Source organism: Trachemys scripta, chromosome 2, assembly GCF_013100865.1.
Source record: "Trachemys scripta elegans isolate TJP31775 chromosome 2, CAS_Tse_1.0, whole genome shotgun sequence".
NCBI classification, from domain to species: Eukaryota; Metazoa; Chordata; order Testudines; family Emydidae; genus Trachemys; species Trachemys scripta.
In genome coordinates this window covers 2142910-2169773 of record NC_048299.1, presented here as the reverse complement: position 1 = coordinate 2169773, position 26864 = coordinate 2142910, and the positions used below count along the sequence as shown (strand labels likewise).

At 43.4% G+C, this 26864-nt stretch overlaps 1 protein-coding gene across 2 annotated transcripts in view; it reads right to left on the bottom strand.

Annotated features, from left to right (window-relative positions):
• The window catches only part of SMARCC1 (SWI/SNF related, matrix associated, actin dependent regulator of chromatin subfamily c member 1), a 157394-nt gene that overhangs the window by 20539 nt on the left and 109991 nt on the right, over positions 1-26864 (bottom strand). For both annotated transcript variants that reach the window (XM_034759721.1, XM_034759722.1), the window contains 4 exons: positions 26482-26596; positions 25326-25480; positions 13138-13272; positions 7247-7505 (listed from right to left, as the gene is read on the bottom strand). In XM_034759721.1, coding sequence (XP_034615612.1) covers positions 7247-7505; positions 13138-13272; positions 25326-25480; positions 26482-26596 — 664 coding nt within the window. The remainder of the gene's footprint in view (positions 1-7246; positions 7506-13137; positions 13273-25325; positions 25481-26481; positions 26597-26864) is intronic.

Sequence of the window (26864 nt, the reverse complement as noted above, 5' to 3'; positions counted from 1 at the left end):
CCCAGAGACACGTGTTAGTAGATTTAGCACAGAATTGGATGTCAAGAATGCCCTATTTTTAATAATGGCTTTGCAATTGACTTGCTGCATGAGTTTTAGGTAAGTAATTTCTGTGTCTTGAGTTTCCTCAGCTATAAAATAGGGATATATGCATCTACATCACAAGGGTGTAATAATAATATGGAGATATACCTATCTCATAGAACTGGAAGGGACTAAAGGTATTGAATCCAGTCTGCCTTCATAGCAAAACCAAATACTGTCCCTGACAGATTTTTTTGTTTTGCCTGAGATCCCTAGATGGCCCCCTCAAGGACTGAACTCACAACCCCGGGTTTAGCAGGCCAATGTTCAAACCACTGAGCTATCCCTCCTCCCCCAATGATCTACCTATGCTATGATAAAACGTAAGGTATTCTGAAGCTTCAGATGCAACAGGGGACAGAAGATCTTTTCCTGGAACAATTCTTTGATCCCCAGAAAGTTCACTGTTGATCAGCTGATCCCCTCATTAGAGAAAGGAGGTTAAGGCTCTTCCCTTCATTCATATCTATCAAGCTCCTGAAGGAGGCATCAGTTTCAATTACCCTAGTAAAGTCTAATACACCCATTTGCTTACAAGATAAGGTCATGCCTCTTGGGAAAAATATCTTCAACTCCTACCAATCCCCGAATGGAAGGGCTCCCAGATTTGGGCTGATTTCTGTCTTATTTCACAAACAGACTGGGTCCCACCCACTCTTTTAGGATTGTTGGTATTTAATGGAAGGATCTGTTCACTGTAAAATAGGGCCAAGAAGATCTACGGGATACACAGGCTGGAGATTCCCAATTAAGGCAAATAATCTAACATGCAGTGGCTGTCTTTTTCTCAGAGACCACGTTAATGAACAAATCCCAAGGCTTTATATAAAAGTTTAGGCCTCCTTTATGAGGAGTTCCATAATTAAATTTAGAGGGGAAGTCCCTTGCCTCAGGCATAGAAAGAGGGTCCCTCCAGGCTGACACTCAGCTATTCATCCTGATGGCAGCTCATCTGAGACACAACTGAGCTATATCATTCAAGATATTAGATTAGCTTCTGATCTAAATGCCTGCTCGGGGTTTTATACCAAGCTCTCCAGGAGCTCTAGAAAAATCTTATCTATTTGGATTTTAGCCATGCATTTAGTGGCTGCACTGGAAAAAGGTAGGCTGAGCAAACAGAGGGTATGTATACACTGCAATTAAAAACCTGTGGCTGGCGTGTGCCAGCTGACTTGTGCTCACAGGGTTCAGGCTAACAGGCTGTTTAACTGCAGGGTAGACATTTGGGCTTGGGCTGGAGAACAGGCTCTATAACCCTGCAAGGTGAGAGGTCCCAGAGCTCGGGCTGCAGCCTGAGCCAGAAAATCTGCACTGCAATTAAAACGCCCCTCAGCTCAAGCCAGCTGGCCTGGGCAGCAATGGGTGTCTAACTGCAGTGTAGACATATCCAGAGAGGCTTAGTTCCAAAACAATAAGCATAAAGTCCCTTCCAGGGTATACTGTGTTTTTCTGTTCAGTGACGTGCCCCTCATCTCAAAGGGCTCTAAAGCACTTTATAAACTACATGCAAATATCACTCCACCCACCACAAAAATGCAATAATCTCATGGGTGGAAAGCAACACAGGAGTTAACCTAATTAGACTGTAAACTCCTCTGGACAGGGGATGTATTTTCCTGTGTGCGCAGTGCTTAACACAAAGCACCATCATCCTGACTACACTACTAACAATGGAGTGAAGAATACTGTATCAACCGAAAACCGCAAAGGGAATTTGGGGAGGAAGGGGGGCAGAGTGCTATTACCCAACCTGGAGTTTTTCCAGGACAGCAGGGTTAACAACCTTACTCTTAAATAATACACTGGACACTTAATGAGCAGAGGTATTTGGGTGGTCAGTTTTAAACCCGGTCTGAAAGGGGGCATTTTCAGATGGATGAATGCCAGCTGCTAATATATATTTAAGGGAAACTAAGACTCAGAGAAGGGAAGTGCTTGTGGCTCATACTACCATGAGGGTTACCACAAATACTCATGTGCTATGGTTACAGGCATCGATGTAGATATCTGGACAGATATATTTGTGGATTAGTTATCCTAGGTCTCGGGTGGACATCTGGTGGATACGTCTTTATGCTGTGTTTGTCGAATTAACGGTCATTGAGGGATCTTCCATTAGAGACCCAAGGTGCCAGGATGCAGCGAGGGGAAGAGAAATTAAGAAGCAAGTTGTCTTCTATGCCTGTTCCACTCAGGTCAACTTGTGAGTCACTGATTCAGAGGACTGGGGGTGGGGGGGGGGCGCGCAACTTGTTGGGTGTGCTTAAGACTGGCTCCAAGGATCAAAGTTCTAGTTCTGATGCACTCTTGAAACCAGAGATTTATCCCATTTTCCCTTCACGAGGTAAAAAAAAGTTACCCAAAGTCATCTCTCAGTTTGTAGCTGGAGAGGTTTTTTTGCTACTTAAAATGATGGAGACTCTCCTAGTCTTCCTAGGAGGATATCATAACAAAACTTCTGGATTTCCACCTGTGATTTTGAAGGCATTTAAAGCAATTCCCCTTTCTACAAGGACACTACAGGGGGAAGGCGAAAGAGGGAGAGAGGTCGATTTTACCCTTGAGTTCTTAAGCAAACAAATCTCTTGAAAGGGCTGAGGATTCTTACCTTTAAGAAAACTGGAGTACAGGAATTGCCATACTGAAGCAGATGCAAGATCCACCTAATTCGGTCTTACAGTGATCAATAACAGATACTTCACAGGAAGATGTAAGAACCTCACACAAAAGGCAGATGTGGGATCATCAGATATTGGGTCTTATCCTGATCTCTAATAGTTGTAGATTGTCTTAAACCCCGAAACTCTGGTTTAATACCCCTTCCAAAACTTGTTCTAACAACTCTGGATATTCTTGATATCCATATAGAATGTACAATACCTTTTTGAATCTTGTGAAGTTTGTGGCCTCAATGACATTTTGTAGCAATGAGTTCCACCATCTAATTACACGTTGTGTGACAAAAATATTTCCTTTCATCTGTTTTGAATTTGCCATGTTTTAATTTTGTTGAATGCCCCTCTGTTCTTGTGTTATAAGACAGAGAAACAGAAGTTCCCAGTCCATTATCTCTAGAACATCATTGTATATACTTCCAACATGTCCCCTCTTACTCGGATCTTTTTCTAATGTAACAATCCTCATCTTCCCGACCTTGATTCAGCAAAGAGTTTTTTTTTCAGGTCCTTGATAATTTTTGCTGTTCTTCTCTGAACCCCCTCCAGTTGTGCAATATTCTTTTTAACACTGAATGGCCAATACTGAACACGGAATTCCAGATGAGGCCACACCACAGATTTATATAAATGTATTATAATATTCTTCACATTATTCACCATCACATTCCTTATGCAACTTGACATCTTGGTAGCTATTTTGATCATGGCTGCAAGGTGAGAAGAGGTCTTCATTCAACTGTCTACTGGGACACCCAGGTCCCGTTTGTGATTTGATACAGTTAGTTTAGAATTCTGTACGATGTATGTGTAGTTTAATTTTTTCCTCCAATGCATTCCTTTGCATTTGTCAACCTTGAATTTCTGATTGATCTAGCTGATTTAGGACTCTCTGCAGTTATCGCAGTCCTCTCTGGTCCCATCTGACCTAAATAAATGTTGCCATCTGCAAAATTTGCCAAGTCACTGTCCACAACCCTCTTTCCATACCATTAAATATGTTAAAATATGGGACCTACTACACAACTTTGCAGCCCCTACTAACAACCTTTTACCATGATGAAAACTGACCATTTAATCCTCTTTGCTTTCTATCTCCTAGCCACTACTTTTTGATTCATGACAATACTTTGCCTCTCACCCCACGACTCTCCTTAGGTTCTTTAGTAGCCTCTTGTAGGACCTTGTCAGAGGTCTTTTAAAAGTTCAAATACATTTTGCCAGACGGTGGTTCTTCATCCACTACTCTACTGATATGATTAGTGAAATGCTATTTTCCTTTGCTGAAACTTTGCTGGTTAGACCTTTTCATATCATGAGCTTCCAAGTGTTTTTTAATAGTTTTTTAATTATCATTTGAACTGAACTGCCAGATAAAGATGTAAGGCTTAAAGGCTTTTAATTCCCCAGGATCACCCCTAGAAACTTTTTAAAAATATAGTTACAACATTTGCTACCCTTCAATCCTCTGGAACAGCAGCTGGTTTCAATGAAATGTTTCATATTTTGTTAGCAGCTCAGTTACTTCATACCTAAGCTCCTTAAGAACTCTTCAATGGACCATCTCAGCCTGGTGATTTATTACATTTTTATTTATCAATTTGCTTCTGCACCTCCTCTTCTGACACCTCAATCTCAGAGTATCTCATCATTGTTATCAGAAAAGCGTTGGTCCAGGGGTAAGAAAGTCCAGGACATTTTTAGCACAATATCTATATATACATATAACCCCCCACACACACACTTCCCGTTTCGGTGCTGACTTAGCACCTGTATGATGTGCGAACAGAAGAGGGGTGCCTCACAGTCTTTGAACAGTTCCAAAATTTTTCATCTTTGCTCATTTCATAGTGCCCAACTGGTAGGTGCCTGACTCCTCCTCCTGGTGTGCTAAGAATAAAGCTACTTGGTGGTGCCAGCAGTGAGACAAGGGGTTAACCGCACCAAGGCAGTGACCACCACACTTGGCCTCTCAAATAATTCAAACTCACATAAGCAAACAAATTAAAAATAACTATAAACTTTATCTAAGAATTTGAATAAAGAGAAATACACAATCAGTAAAAATATTCAATGATTAAAATGATTAGCGATATTTATAATGTTTTTTAATTATAGGCTATGCTGTCAAGCACACTAGATCACATGACCCCCCCACACTAATATTCCTAACCAAAAGTGATTCTCCCCTCAGTTTTGTCCATCTCTCCTGTCTCAGGTACCCAGACGGTGCATATGGAGATGTGTTAGGCCCATAAGGAAATGCTGTTAGAAACACACTTGAGAATCAGAAATGTAGGGCTGGAAGGGACCTCGAGAAGTCAAACTCCAGAGCCCTGTGATGTGGTAGAACCAAGTAAACCTAGACTATTCTTGACAGATGTTTGTCCAACTTGTTTTTAAAAGCTTCTAATGATGGGACTCCATGACCTCCCTTGGAAGCCTATTCTAGGGCTTAATGATCCTTATAGTTAGAAAGTTTTTCCAAATATCTACCCTAAAGCTCCCTTGCTGCAGATTAAGCCCATTACTTTTTGTCCTACCTTTAGAGGACATGGAGAACAACTCATCACAGTCCTCTTTATAACAGCCCTTAACATATTGGACTTATCTGGTCCACCGTCAATCTTCTTTTGTCAAGACTAAACACACACAGTTTTGTTAACCATTACTCATAGGTCAGGTTTTCTAAACCTTTTATCATTTTTGTTGCTCTCCTCTGGACACTTTCCAATTTGTCCACATCTTTCCTAATTTCCCTGTTACTTGTTGCCTGCTGTAATTTATACTGTTTATTGGCTTTACTAGCACCACATTTCCAAAATTTGAAGGATTTGTGTTTGGCTATTAAAAAAAAAAAAAAAAAAAAAAAATCTCTTGAACCTAATCTTGTGGTACTTGTTCCAAACATTACAGTATCACTACTGTAAAATGCCATATTTTGGACTATTACTGAAGAATACAGTAACACCTTTTTATAAGGTAACTAAGATGAATCCAATTATTTAACTAGCTGGAGTTTTCCCTTTACGAAACCACAGATCCACTCTGGTCTTTGACCTTCTCTTGTGTTCCTCTAAAGAAGCTCATTTTTTCAGGGGATTGGGAAAAGAAGAGACTAATGCTGGAGATGACGTGGTTTCAATTCAATTTAATGAAAACCATGTGGGTCACTTTGAGCATCACTCTGTTCATCCGATGGACCATTTATTCTAATTGTAACAGGGGAAGAGTAGCAGAATAAATCCATGATTTATCATAGTACTACAATTTGTCTCCATTATCCTCCTGTTTCTGAAGCTCACAACTATGGGTTATCGTGGATTCTTATGTCCTTCTCTCCTCACATACAGGCTCTCCCCAAATCTTGTCATTTCACTCTAAAACATTTCTTAAAATCTGTTCTTTCCTTCATAGTCCCATATCATAACTCTCATATTTGAGCTACTACAACCTTCCCTATCATCACTCCATCTGTTAATCCTTCCTGATATATACTTCTCCACTCTTCAGTCCAAAATCCAGAAGCGAAAATAATCTTCCAGATGCTCTGACCAAGTCACCACCTTCCGAACCCAAAGACCTTCAGTGTCTCGCTATCATTGAATCGTAGAACGGGAAGCGACCTCAAGAGGTCAAATAGTCCAATCCCCTGCACTCATGGCAAGTCTAAGTATTATCTAGACCATGCCTAACAGGTGTTTGTCCAACCTGCTCTTAAAAATCTCCAGTGGCGGAGATTCCACAACCTTCCTAGTCAATTTATTCCAACGCTTAACCACCCTGACAGGAAACTTTTCCTAATGTCCAACCTAAACCGCCCTTGCTGCAATTTAAGCCCATTGGTTCTTGCCCTAGCCTCAGAGGTTAAGAACAACAATTTTTCTCCCTCCTCCTTGAAAACTTATGTCCCCTCTCAGTCTTCTCTTCTCCAGACTAAACAAACCCAGTTTTTTCAAACTTCCCTTATAGGTCATATTTTCTAGATCTTTAATAATTTTTGTTGCTCTTCTCTGGACTTTCTCCAATTCGTCCACATCTTTCCTGAAATGTGGTGCCCAGAACAGAATACTCCAGTTGAGGCCTAATCAGCACAGAGTAGAGCAGAATTACTTCTTGTGTCTTGCTTACAACACTCCTGCTAATACATCACAGAATGATGTTTGCTTTTTTTGCAACGGTGTGACACTGTTGACTCATATTTAGCATGTTTTCCAGTATGACCCCCATATGAGCTGTATTAGCTCATATAGCCTGCAGTTATGCCAAGTCACAGAAGTTACCACACAAAACTGCATCATACGTGAATAATGTTAGCCATTCTGGCCTCAAAGTGCATTTCTCTTTTAGAGTAAGAGACACCCTTTATATGAAACACACGCACTACATTAAATAAGTACACAAGCAGGCGTGTAGTTTCATCTGTCATCACTTCTTCCTCGGGCTTTAATCAATCATGATGATCTTCTCTTACAAACTCTTACCTGGCTGTGGTGGATGAGGGGGGGGCATCTGGTGGTGCATCATAGGGTATGGAGGGGGCTGCTGATGAGGCAGCATGCCTGGATGACCCGGTGCCCCAAGTGGGTTCATGCCAGGCCCACTGGAATGCTGGTGCGATTGTTGTGTGTTCTGACTGTGCTGCTGCTCCATTTGCTGGCGGGCCCTTAATTCTGCATATTTCAACTGCTCCATGTGGAAGTTCTGTCGTTCCGTCAGCAACTGCTGCCTCTGCTGTTCTAACTGCAGGCAAGAGAAAAAACATTCAATTTAGAAATATGAAAAGATGTAAGAAGTGCTCCCCACAATGACAGACATTCTTATTACCAATTGGCAACTTACCTGCTCAGCTCACCATTATTTTGCAGTCAGGGTGACAATACGTGCCATTAAAGAGGGATATTGTCCGTTACTACCACAGCAGTTAGTTAACTCTACCATGGTGTTTCCATTCCAGGGAATACCATGGCACTACAACTACAATTTAATCCAAGATAGACTGCAAATGTTCACCTCCTCTCAATTCTGCACGCCATCACTCTCTCCTCTGATCCAGTTTCCTCTCCATGTTGCACTGTGGGAAAGACAATCCCTAAGAAGGAACTGGATACAACCAGAGGAGTTTTCTGTGGAAAGACTTCACCACCAAATTCTGCCCCAACAACATGTGCTCACAAAGTTCATACGGGGTCCTAATTCTATGCCTAGATTTCCAGAGTGAAATCTATGCCTCAAGGCACCCCTTAACCATTGATTTGGATTGCTGAGGCTAATACGGTTTCATGTTTGGACCAACTGCCTTTTCCTTGAACTTTTAAAAAACATGTTGTTATTGTGCTTTCAGTACAAAGCTTTGTAACAAGTAACCTAGATGCTGAATAAATAAGCCATCTGCAGAAGACACTTCTTACTATGGGGCTGTTACTATGCTGATCTTCTCATTATGGTTAGAAAAGCTCATATGTAAATCTTAGCTAACTCTAAGCCCAGCAAAGTGTAACAGATAAGTGTGTCCTTGTACCGCTAAATGTTTTAATCTAGTTGATGTATACAGCAACATAGCTTTCACCAGATCCATCCAAACCCCCTTCTGTTCAGTTAGTCATGAAAGAAAAGCAAAAATGTGGGGAAATGGGATTCTGGAAAGTAACCTATGAAGTTTATCAGCTTGACAACGTTATTGTAAAACACATCCACCTTGCTAGCCCGGAAACTGATCAGAGACCAAATACCAGCCTCTGAGACACACTGCTCAAATTCCTTTCCCAGTTTCTTTGCAATCTCAACAGAGCTGAGTTACGCTTTGTGAAGATGAACTGCCATGTCTAGATACAAACTAAACTCTTCTTTCCCTTCCCCAAGAAGAATGAAACAAAAGAGAGATGTTGTGATTTTTCAATAAAACCAAAAACATCCTCTCCACCCCAGAAGCTAAATGCCCGTTCAAATAGAAGAATAGAAGCATTTAAAGCTATACTACAAACTATGGGGTCTAAAGAACAGTTTGTCTGCATTCAGAGTCCTTTGCTCATTGCAACCATACTTTAAGATTTCTAGAAGAACTCCACTCCACAAAACATTATGCAGCAGACTGTTCACTACCAAAGTGTGAGTGAAAAAACATTTGGCCACAGAGCATTCACCAACAGAACCAGATGGCGACCAGAGCCAATGAATAATGCATAGCTCTTGTGGGGGGCTGTTTTCAACATGTAATGACCACAATGTGTTTATTCATGCTGTCACGATTTCTTTGTCCTTGACCAATTTGACACTTTACCAGGAGGAACCTGATACAATGAAAAGACAAAAACTCCAATGGTGTAATGGTTCATGTGTGAAAACAGAAACAATAGGTGGCAGGCAGTTCACAGCAAAATTGCTTTAAAGGCCCTGAGAGCAAGGCTTAATAAAGAGATACCACTGCAGCCTACTTTTATATTCTAACACATTCCTGATTCTCCATCTGCAGGCCACCTTCTCTTGTTGAAATACATGTAAAGAGGGCAATCCGGTAGAATGTTATTACAAACTTCCTCACAATGCAAACAAACGTCTAGCAATATGCATCAGATCTAAATGCTTTTGAAAGCTTTTCTTCAACACATTTTCCCCACTGGCATGGCAAAAAGGATAGGGGGACAAGAACAGACAGTCCCACAAAAGAGACTCATGAAAGTTGAAGGCTCATGTGAAACATACATGAGCTGTGATGCAAGTCAGGCCTAAAATTGATTCACAGCCCAACATAGCAGGTTCCACATGCTAGCTCGGAAACTGCTGAGCCACACTCCATGAGAAGTGCAAAAAAAACCCAACAACAACAACAAAAAAAACGGATTAAAAAAGATACGTAACATATTTTTATGTCAATAGAATTAGGCTTCAGGAGGGTTTGTCATCAATACACATCGGTTTTCCGTCGAGGCAGATCAGTACATCAGTACACATGCATTTAACTTTCAGTTCTCAGAGCCAGGTGATAACCTGACAATGGCAAATCATACAGGAGCTAAATTAGATTGTCTCAGCCTGGATCACCGTGCACATCTGTCCACATCACAAACCAGTGCATGAACAACTTGACTCATGGAGGTGACAGGAAATGGAAAGAAATGCTATGTCCAGCAGTCACAAAAGGCTCTTCAGTACATTTGCTGTAAACATCTACAACAGGAAAAGGTAGAGGCACAATGTTTTCAAGCTGCCTCAAAATGATGCACAATTAGAAATGACTTATAAATATCTAACATGTGCACACTACAGCAGCCATCACTGGTTCATCATTCTACCTCCCACACTGCCTTTCCATGACAGTAAAAAGAGTGCGATCATTCATATGTTACCGCACCTTCTGGCTCAACAATGCTGCTATCAATAGAATCTCCAGTTACACATAATCAGCGCTGACAGCACTGAAATAGCTTCAGATTACAAATAGAACAAAATGGGTTATGCATAAAACCTCCTCCCTCCTACCGCCCCCCAGCCCCACTTGCAGATTTCTTTTAACAATTACAAGCAGGTGACCTTTACTATAATAGAGGGCTGAGACAGCTCAAGTGGAGCTGTATGGACATGTGGGTATGGAACCTGCCACAATACCGAGGAACTTCTGTTTTGGTTAAATTTAATTACTCCACTAAATATCCAGCGTGTCAGTGGAATAAAGCTGAATTTTGGCCACCAGGAGCCAGGGGGGAACTCATACATAGAATATTAAAAAAGAAAATGTCAGGCTGCCTCAAAAAGAAGAAAAAAAAGAAAGAAAGGCTGTCACTGTAATGGAGTTTTTCCCCTAAAGATAAGAAAATCTACAGAGAACCTTTTCAACTTAGTTACGGCCATTTCTTTAGTTGCCAATCAGTGTCAGAGGCAGACATGCACAGTGACACAGCTGAGGATACGAGGCAAAGAAGAACTCTTGTTGACATTCTATTCTGATAAAAGACCACAGTTTGTCAAACTCTATCAGTCTGACTAATGCTAAGATGTGGATGTAAATTCCATTAAATTCACATGTGAGGACTGCCAGAATGTCACAGGAATTGCATCCATATCTTTCCCCCCACCCCAGCAGTCCACTCCAAGGGTGTCCAATAAGGTCTCCAGCTGTCACATATATCTGGGCAGGGACCACTGCCTTCTGACTGAAGATTTTAAGGCTGCACAGTTCCCTGCCTTACACTGATATCCTCAGCAAACCAGTCTGCCTAAAGGCCAGCCCCTGTGCGATGCTCTCCAAGGACCATGAACAGGGTGTTCCCAGCAGTTACAAGTTACCATGCTGCTCTGTCTACGCAAGCACACTTATTCTTTCTCCAAATCTTCTGCAAAGGTTGGGGCCCCGCCTTGGACAGAAAGTCCTGACAGTTTGGTGGATCAGAAAGAAAGCCCTGAAAGCTTTTATTTATATTTATATATATTTTTAACCAAAAGGCCTGTCTTTGTTTCCTAGTTTCTGGAAAATCCAGCTTGAATGAGGGAGTCTGTGCAAACCACTGCACGGTATGTACTTCTCTAGAGTTATTTAGTTTCAGTGATTCACCTTAATCACATCCCACTGGTTTTAGTTCCAATAGCAGCTGTGGTAACCCTCCCCCATGGAGTAGAACACAATCATACAGAAACCATTTGTAGATTTAATACAATACAGTCCCCAAAAATATTGCCTACCGTTGCAATATCTGTCACAAAGGCGGGTATGGAAAACCCAGGAATTACAGGTAAATATCACATAACCTGATCTACTTCTACCATCACGCTGCCCACAAAGAGAAGAAACAAACTACTCCACCAGGATATGCAAAAAACGTGATGAAAAATTTAACTTTGAGCTCACCGCTGAAGTAGTGAAAAGGATACCATGTCTCGTTCAAAGAAACAGCTGATCAATATATCAGAGGCTGATTCAGTGAATGCTGCATATCCTGCAAAGACACTCTCTCTTCCCCTGGTATTTCTTATTCTAATTGTGCACAGCAAAGAAATTACTGAGTGTTAAAACAAGGGACTCAAGAAGCCACCACAAAATCATTAAATTTGTTACTATTAATTTGTATTAGGACTGCCATGTTTCAAATGATCAGAAATTAAACTAAACCTGTGGCCTAGCCCCTACTATTATGCTAAGTGTCTTCCCAAGACAGAATGCTGATTCTTTGATCAGTAATCACCTTATCCTGCTGCTCATCTCCTCTCCTTTTCCCTCCATTGTCTCTACTCATTGCCTTCCATGCCAATCTGAGCATGTTCCCAGAGTATTGTCTTCCTGGCCCCCCTCTCCTCTTTCCCATTTTCTTAGCTTTCTTTTTCTGTCCCTTTTGACCTGCCATTTTCCTATTATTTCTCATCATTCCTCTCTGTGCCTATGACTGCATCCTCCTCTTTGCTCTCCCCTCTTGTAGAGCTGCCCGTTCTTTCTCCAGCTCAGAGATCTGTTACCTACTCAGGGAGTTCCTCTGCAGTGTAAAGTGCACTGTGCAGATCAAGGAGCTGAATGCTGCCCACAGGAGTGCACCCACTCTGCTACTCAGGTTGAGTAGAACACGGACTAAAAGCACACAGCCGGTGAGAATCTCAGGGGAGCTGGAAGAGCAACTCCCACAAAAGAATTGGAGAAGCAGATTGAAAATCCAAACTAGGTGTTTGATCTAAAACCAAGGTAGGACAGGAAAGGCAGAGGGTTGGTGTCCTAGAGACTATATCCCAGTGATGTATGAAAAGCATCTCCCCACCCCATTCCCTGTGGAGTAAAGAATAGCCATCATTGAATTACAAATTGCTCCTCTCCCCCTACTCATCAGATGTAATCGCTGCACAGGTTCTGTAAATCTTCATCCCAAAATGAATACAGGGTGGGGGCAAGAGGTAAATTAGGGGCCAATGCATAATAGATAGTCCTAACTCACTCTTTTACACTACAGAAGAGATCCTGGGTAGACACATCAGAGAGATGAATTAAACAGCTTAATGTGAGTAACTCTGAGAGTATGTCAGTTAGACAGCACTGGCTGGCCAGTGCCAGCTGATTCTGTTGGCGCTAAAGGGCTGTTTAATTGCAGTTTAGACATTCGGGCTGTCTCCAAGCTCTGGGACCTTTCAACCTGATAGGGTCCTAGAGCTGGGCTCCAGCCCAAGCACGAACATCCACACCAAAGTTAAAAAGCCCCTGAGCGTGAGCCAGCTGGCATGGGCCAGTCGTGGGTTTTTAATTGCAGTGTAGATATACCCCAGGTGAGCTAACGAGAGCTGTATATCTAAAGGGTTAGGAACAGATGAAATTGCTAATATACCAGCTATACTGACATGCAGAGACCTCTCTAGCCATTGGCTTGCTCTAGGATATCATAGAGAATTAGTCTCCTGCACTTACTGCCTCTTTCTCTCTGTCCATGATTGTTTCCAGCTCTTCAAAATGACGAAGTTTGATCTCCAGTTTCTTCATTTGTGTTTCCACCAAGAGGGCTACCAAGGACTTGATCTTTCGCTCTTCCACTGCTGCTAGGTGCTGAGGATAAAAAACACACAAGTTAGAGCCCTCCCGCACACACCACCTTTACACAATAGATAGTTCAGTGCTTTAAGGGATTGAATAACCAAGAATGAATTGTGTCCTAGATTTTCCATTTGTTCACTTTAACCAAATATTTATTTTCTTTTCATTTTCAGTCCTTTATCTTCACAATGATAGTCCTCCTAGTATTTCTGAAGTCTTTAGTCAAAGTAGATAGATGTTAAGCTTATATATAAATGAATACTGTACAAGCTCACTCCCTCTAGACCAGGGGTCGGCAACCTTTGAGAAGTGGTGTGCCAAGTCTTCATTAATTTAAGGTTTTGCGTGCCAGTAATACATTTTACATTTACAGGGGCCGGCGGATGGAACCTCAGACTGGCAGCGGGCTGAGTGGGGCTGGTGGCCAGGACCCCGGCTGGGAGGGGCCGGTGGACGGGACCCCAGACTGGCAGCGCAGGTGGCAGATGGAAGCCCAGACTGGCAGCGGGCTGAGCGGCTCAGCCCGCTGCCGGTCTGGGCTTCTGTCTGCCAGCTGGGTTCCCAGCCGCCGGCCCTGCTCAGCCCGCTGCCGTCCATCCAGGCCAGTAGCTGGCTGAACGGGGGCCGGTGGCCAGGACCCCGGCTGGCAGCAGAGTGCCACTAAAAATCAGCTTGCGTGCCGCAAGTTGCCGACCCCTGCCCTAGACAATTTGATTATGCCTTAAAACCGTCTGAATCTGTGAGCAACTGGAGTAGAGGTTTTAAAATGGAAGAGTGAGGGGCTAACAAGGGATCAAAGGGCAAAAGATTTATGGTGGCTCAGTTACGTGTGATCTAAAAAGTCTTTACTATTGTGGTGAATGTGAGGCTACTACACAGAGACACACTCAGGAAGACTGAGGAAATTACAGATATACCTCTGCCATTCTAGAGATCTTTGCTCAAGTGAACTGGAGGTTATGTAACTAGTTAAAAATGGATCCCATTACAACATTCAACAGCAAACAAGTAAAATTACAATTTTGCCCATTGTAGCAGTTCCATTTCAACCAGGGAGAGCGTCTACACAGCCTTAAGTAGCTACGCCTCACTATCAGTGTATAAAGTTTGTTGAAAGGTTATATAAAAGAAACCCCAGTTTTCCTTTACAACCAGCTTACAGCATTGCTCTTTTATGAAAAACTGAATCTACATTCGAAATTTAAGAGTGCAAAAACAGATTACAGACAAAACCAACATGCCTCAAATATCTCCCTCAAGCTTTACCTTTACTATTGTGGATAATCAGATGTGTGTCTAAGGATGATTAATGATTTAAATACATGACATCTAAATGAGACAGCCCTCAAGCGCTGCTTGAGTATTTCAAGTTTAAAATATAAAAAGACAGAAGCACTTTAATTGACCACACATACTTGCTATTGTTATAACTCATTGCTCAATAACAAAAACTCCCCCCCAAAATGGTTACCTATCTTTCGTAACTATTGTTCTTTGAGACGTGTTGCTCATGTTCAGTCTATTCTAGGTGTGCACATGCCTACGTGCACAGTTGTCAGAGATTTTTGCCTTAGCCTGCACAGTTGCAGTAGGGTTGGCTGTAGTGTCCCTTTCAGTGCCACACATGTGTGGGTGTATTAGGCGCTGCCGACCCTACACCCTTTTGGTTCCTTCTTGCTGGCAACTCCGACAGAGGGGTAGTAGGGCAGGTAATGGAATGGACATGAGCAATACATCTCAAAGAACAGTTACGAAAGGTAGGTAACCATTTTTTCTTCGTGCGTTTGCTCACGCCAATTCCATTCTAGATGACTAACAAGCAATATCCTCGGAGGTGGGCTTGGAGTTCAGTCTAGCGGTTTGCAGTACTGTTCTACTGAAGCCAACATTGTCCCGGGCCTGCTGGATAAGTGCGTTATGGGACGTGAACGTGTGGACGGATGACCATGTGGCCTCCCTACGATGTCCCGGAGAGGTGCTTGGGCTAGGAAAGCTGCCGAAGAGGCTTGCACCCTGATCGAGTGGGCGGTTACAATCGCTGGTGGTGGCATCTTCGCCTGATCATAGCAGTAGCGAATGCAGGCAGTAATCCAAGAAGAAATTCTTTGAGAGGACACTGGATGACCTTTCATCTTGTTGGCCACTGCGATGAACAATTGCGTAGACTTGCAGAATGGCTTGGTCCTTTCAATGTAGAAGGCCAGCGCCCTCCTGACATCTAGGGAAATCAATCTATGCTCCTCCTCCTCCTCCTCCTCATGCAGCTTTAGAAAAAGGACAGATAAGTAAATGTCCTGGCCTATATGAAACTGCGAGACCATCTTGGGCAGGAAAGCTGGGTGCAGCCACAGCAGGACCTTGTCTTTGTAGAAGTCCGTATAGGGTGGTTCTGAGGTAAGTGCCCTAATCTCAGAGACCCAGCGGGCATATTTTATTACAACTAGGAATGCGACTTTCCAGGACAGGAGGAGAGAGCAAGAAGTCAGAGGCTCGAAGGGGCAGCAACTATGAGCAGCAACTGCACAAGATTCAGGTCCCATGGCAGAACAGGGTCCCTGACATGCGGGTTGAGGTGCTCAAGGTTCCCCTTCCTTCTCTGGGGACAACTCCTTAGTTATTGGAGGCCAATGTGCTGCTCCCGCATTGGATTTGGTACCATGTTCCAACTCTGGGTGCCAGGGGTGGTTTGTTCGAGGCGGCCAAGGAGGACTGGTGGGAATATGGGACCAGCATTATGGGCATGCCCCACAGGTTCCAGTACAGTGATTGAGGGGGCCTATGTCCCTGCTACCATGCGGTTGCTGCAGGTGCTGTGCTGGTTTCGCGGGTTGGCGGCGAATCCCCCTCCTTGGCGAGGGGCTGACTCCTGGTCCTACTTAGACCATTGCCCTTCCGGTGACCAGGGCAGAGCTGTTGAGGCCTGAGTTTGCTGACTGACCCTGGTCGGTGACCAGCGAGGTGAGGAACAGTGCCTGCCCAACGAGCGGTACCGGGGAGATGGAGACCGGTGCCAGGACAGGGAGTGATTCCCACCCCGGTGGAGACTGGCATCTGGGACTAGACAATGGTTCAACATGAGCAAGCATTCAAAAAAGTCAGCCAGTCCAAATAACTTGCATCTAAGTGTTTTGAAAGAGCTGGACTAAGAGCTCTCTGAACCATTAATGTTGATTTTCAGTAAGTATTGGAACACCAGGGAAGTTGCAGAGAACTGGAAGAAAATTAATGTTCAGCCAATATTTAAAAAGGGTCAACAGAATGACTTGGGTAATCATAAGCCTGTCAACCTGACACTGATCCCAGGCAAAATGATGGAACAGCTGATATGGCATATGATTAATAAAGAAATTAGGATATTAATAATTAGTGGCAATCAATGTGGGTTTATAGAAAACAGATCCTGTCAAACTAACTTGATATATTTTTTGATGAGATTAACAATTTGGCTAATAAAGGCAATAGTGTCAATGTAATATATTTAGACTTCATTAAGGTATTTGACTTTGTACTGTATGACATTTTGATTACAAAAAGTGAAACAAAACAAAATCAACATGCCACACATTAATTGGAGTAAAAACTAGCTGACTGATAGGTCTCAAATCGTAATTGTAAATGGGGAATTGTCATCAAACAGATGAGTTTCTAGTGGGGCCCTGCAGGGATCAATTCTTGGCCCTACACTATTCAACCTTTTTATCAATGTCTGGAAGAAAATAAAATCACTGATAAAGTTTACAGATGACTCAAAGATTGGAGGAGTGCTAAATAAGGAAGAGGGCAGGTCACTAATACAGATCGAGCTGGATCACTTGGTAAGCTAGGCACAAGCCAACAATATGCTTTCCAATATGGCCAAAGGTAAAATCATACATTTAGGAACAAAGAACGTTGGCCATACTTAAAAGATGGGGGACTCTACCCTAGGAAAAACTAATTCTGAAAAAGACCTGGGCATCACGGTGGATCAGCTGAACATGAGCTCCCTATGCAATGCTGTGGACAAATGGACTAATGAGATCGTTGGAAGTATAAACATGGAACTACTGAGTAAAAGCAGAGAGGCTATTTTACCTCTATATTTGGCACTGATGCGACTGCTATTGGAATAGTGTGTCCAGTTCTGGTGTCCACAATTCAAGAAGGATGCTGATAAACTGGAAAGGGTTCAGAGAAGAGCAAAAAGAATAACTAAAGAATTGGAAAATATGCCTCATAGTGACGACTCAAGCAGCTAAATCTATTTAATTTATCAAAATGACAACTAAAGGGTGACTTGATCACAGTTTATAAGTACCTACCTGGGGAACAAATATTTGATAATGGGCTCTTCAATCTAACAGACAAAGATATAACATGATCCAATGACAGCTCAAGCGAGAAACTGAGATTAGCAATAAGGCACAAATTTTTAACAGTGAGGGTAACTAACCACTGGAACAATTTAACATAAGAATCGCCATATTGGGTTAGACCAATGGTCCATTTAGCCAAAATCCTGTCTTCCAACCATGGCCATTGCCAGGGGCTTCAGAGGGAATCAACAGAACAGGCAATTATCGAGTGATCCATCCCGCCATCCACTCCCCACTTATGGCAATCAAAGGCTAAGGACATCCAGAGCATAGGGTTGCATCCCTGACTATCCGGACTAATAGTTTTGGCCTTCACAACATCCCCTGACAATGAGTTCCACAGATTCACTCTGCACTGTGTGAAGCAGTACTTTCTTACGTTTGTTTTAAACCTGCTGCCTATTATTTTCATCAAGTGACCCATGGTTCTTGTTTAAGTGAAGGAATAAATAACACTTCCTTATTCATCTTCTCCACACCATTCATGAATTTATAGACCTCTACCATATCCCGCTTAGACGCCTTTTTCCAAGCTGAGAAGTCCCAGATTTTTAAATCTCTCCTTATATGGAAGCTGTTCCATACCCTTAATCATTTTTGTTGCCCTTCTCTGCACCTTTTCAATTCTAATATTTTTTTTTGAGACGGGGTGACCAGAACTGCACTTGGTATTCAAGGAGTGGGCGTACCATGGATTTATATAGTGGCATTATGATATTTTCTGTTTTACCATCTACCCCTTTCCTAATGGCTCCCAACATTGTCAGCTTGTTTTGACTGCCACCACACATTGAGCCCAATGACCCCAAGATCTTGTTCTTGAGTAGTAACAGCTAATTTAGAACCCATCATTTTGTATGTATAGCTGGGATTATGTTTTCCCATGTACATTACTCTGCATTTATCAACAATGAATTTCATCTGCCATTTTGTTGTCCAATCACCCCGTTTAATGAGATTTCTTTGTAACTCAGGTTTTGGACTTAACTATCTTGAGTAATTGTGTGTCATCTGCAAATTTTGCCACCTCATTGTTTACCTCTTTTTCCAGCTCATTTATGAATATATTGAACAACAATAGTCCCAGGACAGTTTCCTCTCTTGATTGTGAAAACTGAGCATTTATTGCTATCCTTTGCTTCCTGACTTTTAACCAGTTACTGATCCATGAGAGGACCTTATCACGGGCTGTGGTGGATTTTCCATCATTGGAAAATTTTAAATCAAGACTGGATGTTCTTCTAAAAGATCTGCTCTAGTTCAAACAAGTTATTTCAGGGAAGTTCTACAGGCTGTGTTATGCAGGAGGTCAGACACAATGATCCCTTCTGTCTTGATAATTTATGAATCAGCAATCTTGTCATAGGCTGTTTTGACTGGGGGGAGGGATAGCTCAGTGGTTTGAGCATTGGCCTGCTAATCCCAGGGTTGTGAGTTCAATCCTTGAGGGGGCCATTTAGGGATCTGGGGCAAAATCAGTACTTGGTCCTGCTAGTGAAGGCAGGGGGCTGGACTTGATGATGACCCTTCAAGGTCCCTTCCAGTTCTGGGAGATGGGATATCTCCATTAATTTAATTTATTTTTAAATTTTTGATCAACCACGTCTAGATAAAGAGCACTATATCCATCTACAGCAGAAAGGGTGTCCAGTGGTGGGAAAAAATGAAAAAGGACCCATAGGTCCTGAAATGTATTTTCATGGTGAGGGAAAATTAATTCAGCAATTTGGGGTTGAAAGGGAAGATATGCAGTGGGTGTATCACTAAAACCATTAAAAAACAAAACAAACCCCCAAAACAAAAACAAAAAACCTATTATTTACCACTTTGAACCTTTCACCAAAGGTGTTAAAGCACTTTACAAACTGCGTGTGTATGGGGATTATTAGCTCCATTCTACATGTGGAAAACTATAGTGCAGAGGTGAAGTGACTTGCCCAAATTAAAAGTTATTAGCAGATCTGCAAAAAGAAACCATGTCTCCTGATGAGCTCCCAACTCACCACTATATTGTGTTGCCTTCAAACACACCGACACATTCTTTTAATAACATTGTCCCGCAGCCACCAACCTCCCCCAGAAAAGCTAATTGCAAGATTTCTCCTGTGACACTTACGGTTCTATTTCTAACGCAAAGTTTGCAATACTATAATAGCTTTCCATATAATCTAGAGTTAATGGTCTGGGTTAATATTAAAGTTTAAATTATTCTATCTCAGACAGAGACATGGCTCATAAAAGGCCTTAATGCTGTCTGAATTTTTAGTGCAAACGTGAAGAGAAGTCCTTGTTGCACTCCAATTCTACACTGGAGTGTTAAGGTCCTGATTACAGGATATTATTTCCTCTAATATAAATTTTCTCTGTGTGTCTTTGTCAAAATCAAAAGGACTGCATTATCCAAGCCCTTTCTTCTTCTTACATTCACCACCAACAGAAGAAAATGGGGACATGAGCTTGATTGGGAGCAGGAAGCCTCTCAAAATAAAAGATTAAATTTCACTCATATTTACATTTTTATTGCTTGCCTGAAAATGGCCATCAATCCATGGTGTGCAGAAAAGAAGGAACTCTTAATATAAGTGCATGGTGCTCTGGCTATAAGAGGTTTTGCTATTTACAGAAGACCTCATTTCTACTCTTCAGACCTAGATGCAGACATGCAAAATTACCTACAATGAAGCCAGATGGTCTGCAACACCAGCGCCTTTTTGGGAAATAGTCCCATATTATAGCACTAGAATTTGGTTTTAAATAAGGCCTTTCATGCTCTGACTGCTTTGTAAAGTGCTTCGGGACATCTAGCCCCTTGTACTGCACTGACTGCATATGTAAAATAGGTTGCTGTTTAGAACCTTTGATATTAAAATCTGTTTTGAAAGGAAACGTTCACTAGAGTTATCACCAAATGTCATGGCATCATGAAGCAAGGACCCCAGTTTATTGGGAGAACTTCCAATAGTGTAACATTCTCCCATTACCAGTCTGCACTACTTTTTTGCACCCAAGGAAAATATATAGATAAGTATCTAACAGACCAAGAGTCCAGAAGACTACACTCAGTCTCACACACAGCACATATGCAGCACTTACTATGCATCTCAAGGCATTTCACACTACAACATAAATCATATCCATGCCTCAGTTTTGCCATCTGTAAAATGGGTATAATATATTGCCCATGAATGATGTGAAGTTTAGTTAGTGTTTGTACCAACACTGAGATCCTCAGATAAAAGATTCTACAGAAATTAGATCAGAATTAAAAATACTTTTATCATCTTACCATCACTCGATGAAAGAAAGAAATTCCAGACGTGAGAAGCACAACTAAGGTATACTTGTCATTTTTTCACAATTGTGTGGGTTATCACAGCAGACAAAGGGTTATTAAAGCAGAGAGATCTACAAGGTGTGTCAGAACATGACTTTTAAACAGCTTCTTTAAATGGCTCAAAATATCTGCTCCCTGTGAGCACTATCTGCTTACTTTACTAAAAGCATTTATTCCTTTTAGCCTTGCAGTGCTAACATAGCTATGAAAGCATGATCTGATTCTGCCATGGCTTGGGCATCAACATTTAAGCTCTGAATTAATCCTTGATATTGATGATGCAAGGGACAGAAAAGAACAGCTTGATCTTCAGATCTCAGGTTGAGTTTATAAGGCTGATAGAAAAAAGTCACCTTGGTATTCACATCTCAAGATAATCCTAAAATTAATAAACGAACCACTGGGGAATCCCATATGCCAGTTTAATATTACATTTGAAAGTTTTTGTCAAACAAATTGTAAATGGAGCTTCGACTTCATCCCCTTTCTCAGATCAGTCTCAATAAAATGATGCATGACATTTCAAAGACTTTAAACCTAACCATTGCCGTAAGGTGTCAGGTGACTAAGATTGCTGGATTCAGGTAAAGCAGTCTCAAATTCAAGAGTTTTGAGAGTTTAAACGGTCCCATTTTAGTGACATCATCATACCCTAACTTGACAGAGTGCCCTTTTCTCAGATAAGAATTCACAACAATTTAAACCTAATCAGAAGTGAGTACAAGCATGCTCAGGGGAAGGGGATAAAGCCTATATTAATGAACCTGCCTAGACTGTAGGTAAATTACACACATACACACCTGAACAATTGTCAGAGTCACGACAGAGGTCAGAGTATGACTCATTATCTGGGAATATATACAAACAACAGGGACCAAACCTGCAGTTTGGACAACAGGGGTGTGAATAGCAGTGCACACAAAAGTGCTGTGCTGTAACTTCCCCCCGTGGATGCTGCAAACTCAGGATCTTCAAATTTGCACCCTCAGCATCCACATGCCCGAAGAGAGTAAGAACATCTATGGCTAGGAAAATCTAGAGTGCTCCCTGAATACAGACTAGTTTAAAGGGAAGTGAAGTCTAAGTTCTGGAGAGGAGTTCTGGAGAGGAGTTCCCACTGTTTTGCCTGTCAAGAGTTGCTGAGCCCCTCCAGAACCAAGGCTCCACTAAAAACTAGGGGGAAAACACACTATGTCACTTGTGTTGGCCAAGCTTACCGCACATGCCAGGGCTCCCTCAATCCCTCCACAAGCTCCTCGTATGCCACCCTCCCTACAACTTCCCTCATCATCCACCTGTAGGGCTTGTGTGTGCCCTCCAAAACCTCCTCTTCCCATACCAAGGTCCCCTAATCTTCCCCCCATGGCCAGTGGCGTAGCCTGCTTCTCAGTGCAGGGGGAGCAACCATAAAATAGGCGCCCCCCCCTTTGGCTCCTCCTCTGGCCACACCCCTCCTTGGCTCCTCCTGCGGCCGTTCTGCGTCCCCGCCCCCCCCCCCCCCCGCTCCTCCGGCCCCACTGTGGCCCTGCCGCGCCCCGCCCCCCCCCCGGAGAGGGGCAGCACGGCCGTACTCCGGAGGAACCATTTGAAGGGGCGGCGGGCACAGCCGGAGGAGCAAAGTGGCCGGGCTCCTCAGCCATCACGCTCCACACTCAGCGCGGCCGCCTCCTGCGGCAGCTCAGGGCTCGGCGGCCGAGCGCTCTGCAGCTGGCGGGCAGATCCCCTCTCCCCGGCGATGTTGGGGCCGCGCTGAGCGTGGGGCGCGCTGGCCGAGGAGCCGGCCCCTTCGCTCCTCTGGCCGCGCCCGCGGCCCCCCTCCAATAGCTCCTCCGGAGTCAGACCGCGCTGCCCCCCCACTTGCCTGCAGGATCCCAGCGGCGGCCCGGCAGGCGCCGCTTTTGAAAAATGTACTGAGGGGAAGCGGCTGCTTCCCCTGAACCCCCCTAGCTGCGCTACTGCCCATGGCATGGTGCTCCATTCTCCCTCCTGCCAAGGGCTCTCTGTGGCCCCCTACTCCCCCACCCAAAGGTGGTCTGTTTCAGGGGCAGGAAAACTTTTTGGCCTGAGGGCCGCACTGGGTTTCGGAAATTGTATGGAGGGCCGGTTAGGGGACAGGGTTGAGGGCCGGTCCCCACCTCCTATCTGCCCCCCTGCCCGGGACTCCTGCCCCATCCACCCCCACCCCCTGTCCCTGACCGCCCCATCCAACCCCTCCTCTCATTCCTGATGGACTCCGCCCCAGGACCCCTGCCCCATTCAACCACCCCTTCTCCCTGTCCCGATTGCCCCCGGAAACCCTGCCCCTGACTGCCCCCTGCCGCCCCATCCAACCCCCGCTCCTTCCTGAACTGCCCCCCCAGACCTTTGCCCCCATTCAACCCCCTATTCCTCCCCCCCCAGCCCCTATCCACACTCCCACCCACTGACCACCCCCCAAACTCCCCTGCCCTCTATCCAATCCCCTCCCCCGCTCCATGTCCCCTTACCGCGCTGCCTGGAGCACCGGTGGCTGGCGGCGCTACAGCCGCGCCGCCCGGCTGGAGCCAGGCCATGCCACCGCCACCACCACGCAGCACAGAGACTGGGTCAGGCCGGCTCTGCAGCTGTGCTGCCCCAAGAGCTCACAGCCCCACCGCCCAGAGCATTGCGCCGGTGGCAGAGCAAGTGAGCTGAGGCTGCGGGGGAGGGGGAACAGTGGGGTAGGGGCCAGGGGCGAGCCTCCCGGGCCAGGAGCTCAGGGGCCGGTGAGGATGGTCCCACGGGCCGTAGTTTGCTCACCCCTGATCTATTCCCAGCATATCAGGTTCCTCCAATCAAATGCTATCAGGGGTTCTGTTTGTCCCAATCCCTCAACTTATCCTAGCATCCTCCTTTCTCCCCACAAGACAGGGGCTCTGTGTGAACCCTCATTTCTTCCTTCCCCACGATGCCAGAGGCTCTGTCAGTCTGTCTCCCATTCCTCTTCTGAGGTCAGTTTGTTTCAAAGAAATATGCAGCAGCCAACTGGAGTTTTTTTTTCCAGAGGAGCTAACAGCTTTCCCTTGCTCTACCAGAGTATTATATTTGCCTCTTCTAAGGATCATTAGCATGGCAATGACTACTCAGCCACTGTCAAAAAATGCAGGACAAAGAAATCCAGCACTGGAAAGTATGCATCCCAAGCAGGGTCAAGGGACCTGCAAAGAACGAACGAACGCAACCCCCCCCCCCCCCCCCCACACACACACAGCCACCCCCCAAGGGGTGGAAGCACAAATCACAAATCATCATCATAAAGCAAACCAGGCAAGTGATGTGGCAGATAATCTACCACACACACGATGGGGTCACAGTAATAAGGGTCTCTCACAGAGGTAGATAAATGTCACATATCCATCCTACAGCAATACTTAATTGGGGTATTTTACTGTCTGAGCAATTTCAGTGCTGAGGCCCACCCAATTGGACCAAATTATACATTTTATTACTAAAATCTGGAGTTTGTGATGCCTAGTATTCAGCAGAGTTAGAGAAAAGAACAAAAAGACAGAGAAAGGATTACAATGAAACAAATTATCCGGGAAGTAGAGGAGATGTCTTAAATATGAGGAGGGAGGAGGAAGAAGGGTGTAACATTCATTACATTGAATGAAGCAGGATACTCAGAAGATATTTACAATAAAAACTAAGCCAGAGCTGCCATGTGGAACACTGATTCAAGCTATGGCTCATTAGGTAAAGTCTGCAGACAACTTAATACGTGAGAAACAAAGGATTTAAAAATATACAGAAAAAAGGCAGGCTGAGAAAAATAATTCATTGATTTGTGGCTGGAAAATTTAAGAGGCCATTTAACACAAATATGGAATGGAAAAAATACCACTCTCTCAATATCCAGCCCTGAAAAACAATAACAGACCACCTTTCATGTGATGATCTCAAAGATCTTGATAATTATCACATTGCCCTGCGATGTAAGTGTTATACTTGTTTTACTGATGAAGAAACTCAGGTACACAGAAGATAAATGAATTGCCTGAGGTCACACAATTAGTGGCAGATCCAAGAAGAGAACCCACAAATTTTGCCTCCCAATTCTGTTCCTTGACCACTAACAGCACACCCAGCAGAGACAACTGCCCACGTGACACATTGAAAAGATGACATTCTTTTTTGGGGATGCTCACCCTGACTTTAGTAAGTTTACAATGGTAGCATTAAACTATTCACAGGGAAACAATTTCATTTAATGATCGTGTTCAAACAGCGGAAGTGAAAGAGCACAAACAAACAAAAGAGCACTTAAAGTCCCAGTGGTTTGGAACAATGGACCATTTTTGAATACTTCCCAATTGAAACTGGAAATCAGCTGCAGTGGACATTTGTGTACGACAAACCTTTGCTTTGGTGGCAGCTGAGGCAAGAGCAGCAGCTGCAGCTGTAGCTACATTTCCTTCAGAGATTTCGTGTTCCACTTTCTTCTTTCCAGCGTCGCTTTCCTTGTCTTTGCACGCATCAACGTTTTCCTTGTTCTCTTCTGCCTCCTTCTCTTCTAAAGAGATGACCCAATAATTTTTTTTACATTCATTCTTCACTTCATGATCATCACACCAGGGACAGGATTTACATAGCACGTACTTCTGTGCTCACACAGCATAAACCCATGCACGAGCACATTACAACACTCCCACTTAGGTGCTTTACATTATTATAGCCCCTCAGCACTTCCTCCACATACTGCTACAGAAGCAGTTTGAACACCTCCACAAAATGTATATCCCAGAGGATCCCCCCCAAACCCTTAAGGGTGATGGCTCCTAAAGTGCTTTCATTTTCTACCCCTGTGCACTCTTCTCTCCCCATCTTTTTCTTAGTCTTAATATCAAAATAATTTTAAGTTGTATTTCCAATAAACAAATTCCATGATCATCTCCATTTTGAGAAGTAAATGGAGACTTTTATTGTTTTGCTCCGTCCTCTCCTAAAATTCTGATGAAAAAAATCCTGTCAGAAAAGATGTGCCAGATCTATACGACACAATCAGATTCATGTAAGAGATGACATGGTATTTTAAAATATAGGAAGATACTATGATTTTTCAGTGCTTTATTCCCAACCAGTCAAATGAAATGATTTGCACAACCTCGTAAGGAAACGGAGAAAGCTTGTTAAGCTTAAAAGCACAAAGCTGTGTTCATAGTAGTCCCATTCATCTGCTTCTTTACATTAGGAATGGACCAACAGATTAGCAATATGGAAATAAACTCATTTATATGGTTTGTACTCACTTTAGTTTAGCAATCTGCTCACCCAGTCCCTACAGCCAAGATGAAAAAAGTCCCTAAACTGAAGTCTGAAATTATTGCAATATAAATTTAGCACTTGAGCTTTTCTGTGAAATGACCTGGAATATCTACTGCTGAACCAAGCTGCAGACCTAACGTGCGAGAGGAAATATTTCTGCCACAATTAACTTTATAGTCTATTCTTACAGCTTTGGAGAAAGGCTTTTAAAACTAAAATGCAGCTCAAGTAACAGCTGGTGTCTATTACCTGACTTGGTATCAGACATGACTTCACTGTCTTGCTCCTTTTCTGGATTTCTCTCATTTTCTCCTTCCTGCACCTTATCACCTTCCTCTATTTCACTTTCTCCTTTGCTTTCAACCTGGAGTGTTGGAGGGGGATGAAGGAAGAGAGAAAGGGGAACATAAGAAAAAAAATTTTGTTAGCTTGGTCACAGAATCACTTTGAAAGCTCTATCATCCTTGGGAAGGTGGAATCAATTTGGGACTGCCTGTTAGTTCTTTTCACAACCACGGTCAAGATTCTTGGGCACAAAGCAATTGCCACATTGGATCACACCCATGATCTATCTAGTCCAGTAAGCCATCTCCAACAGGGGGCAGCACCAGATTTTGTTTAGTGCAAGAAAC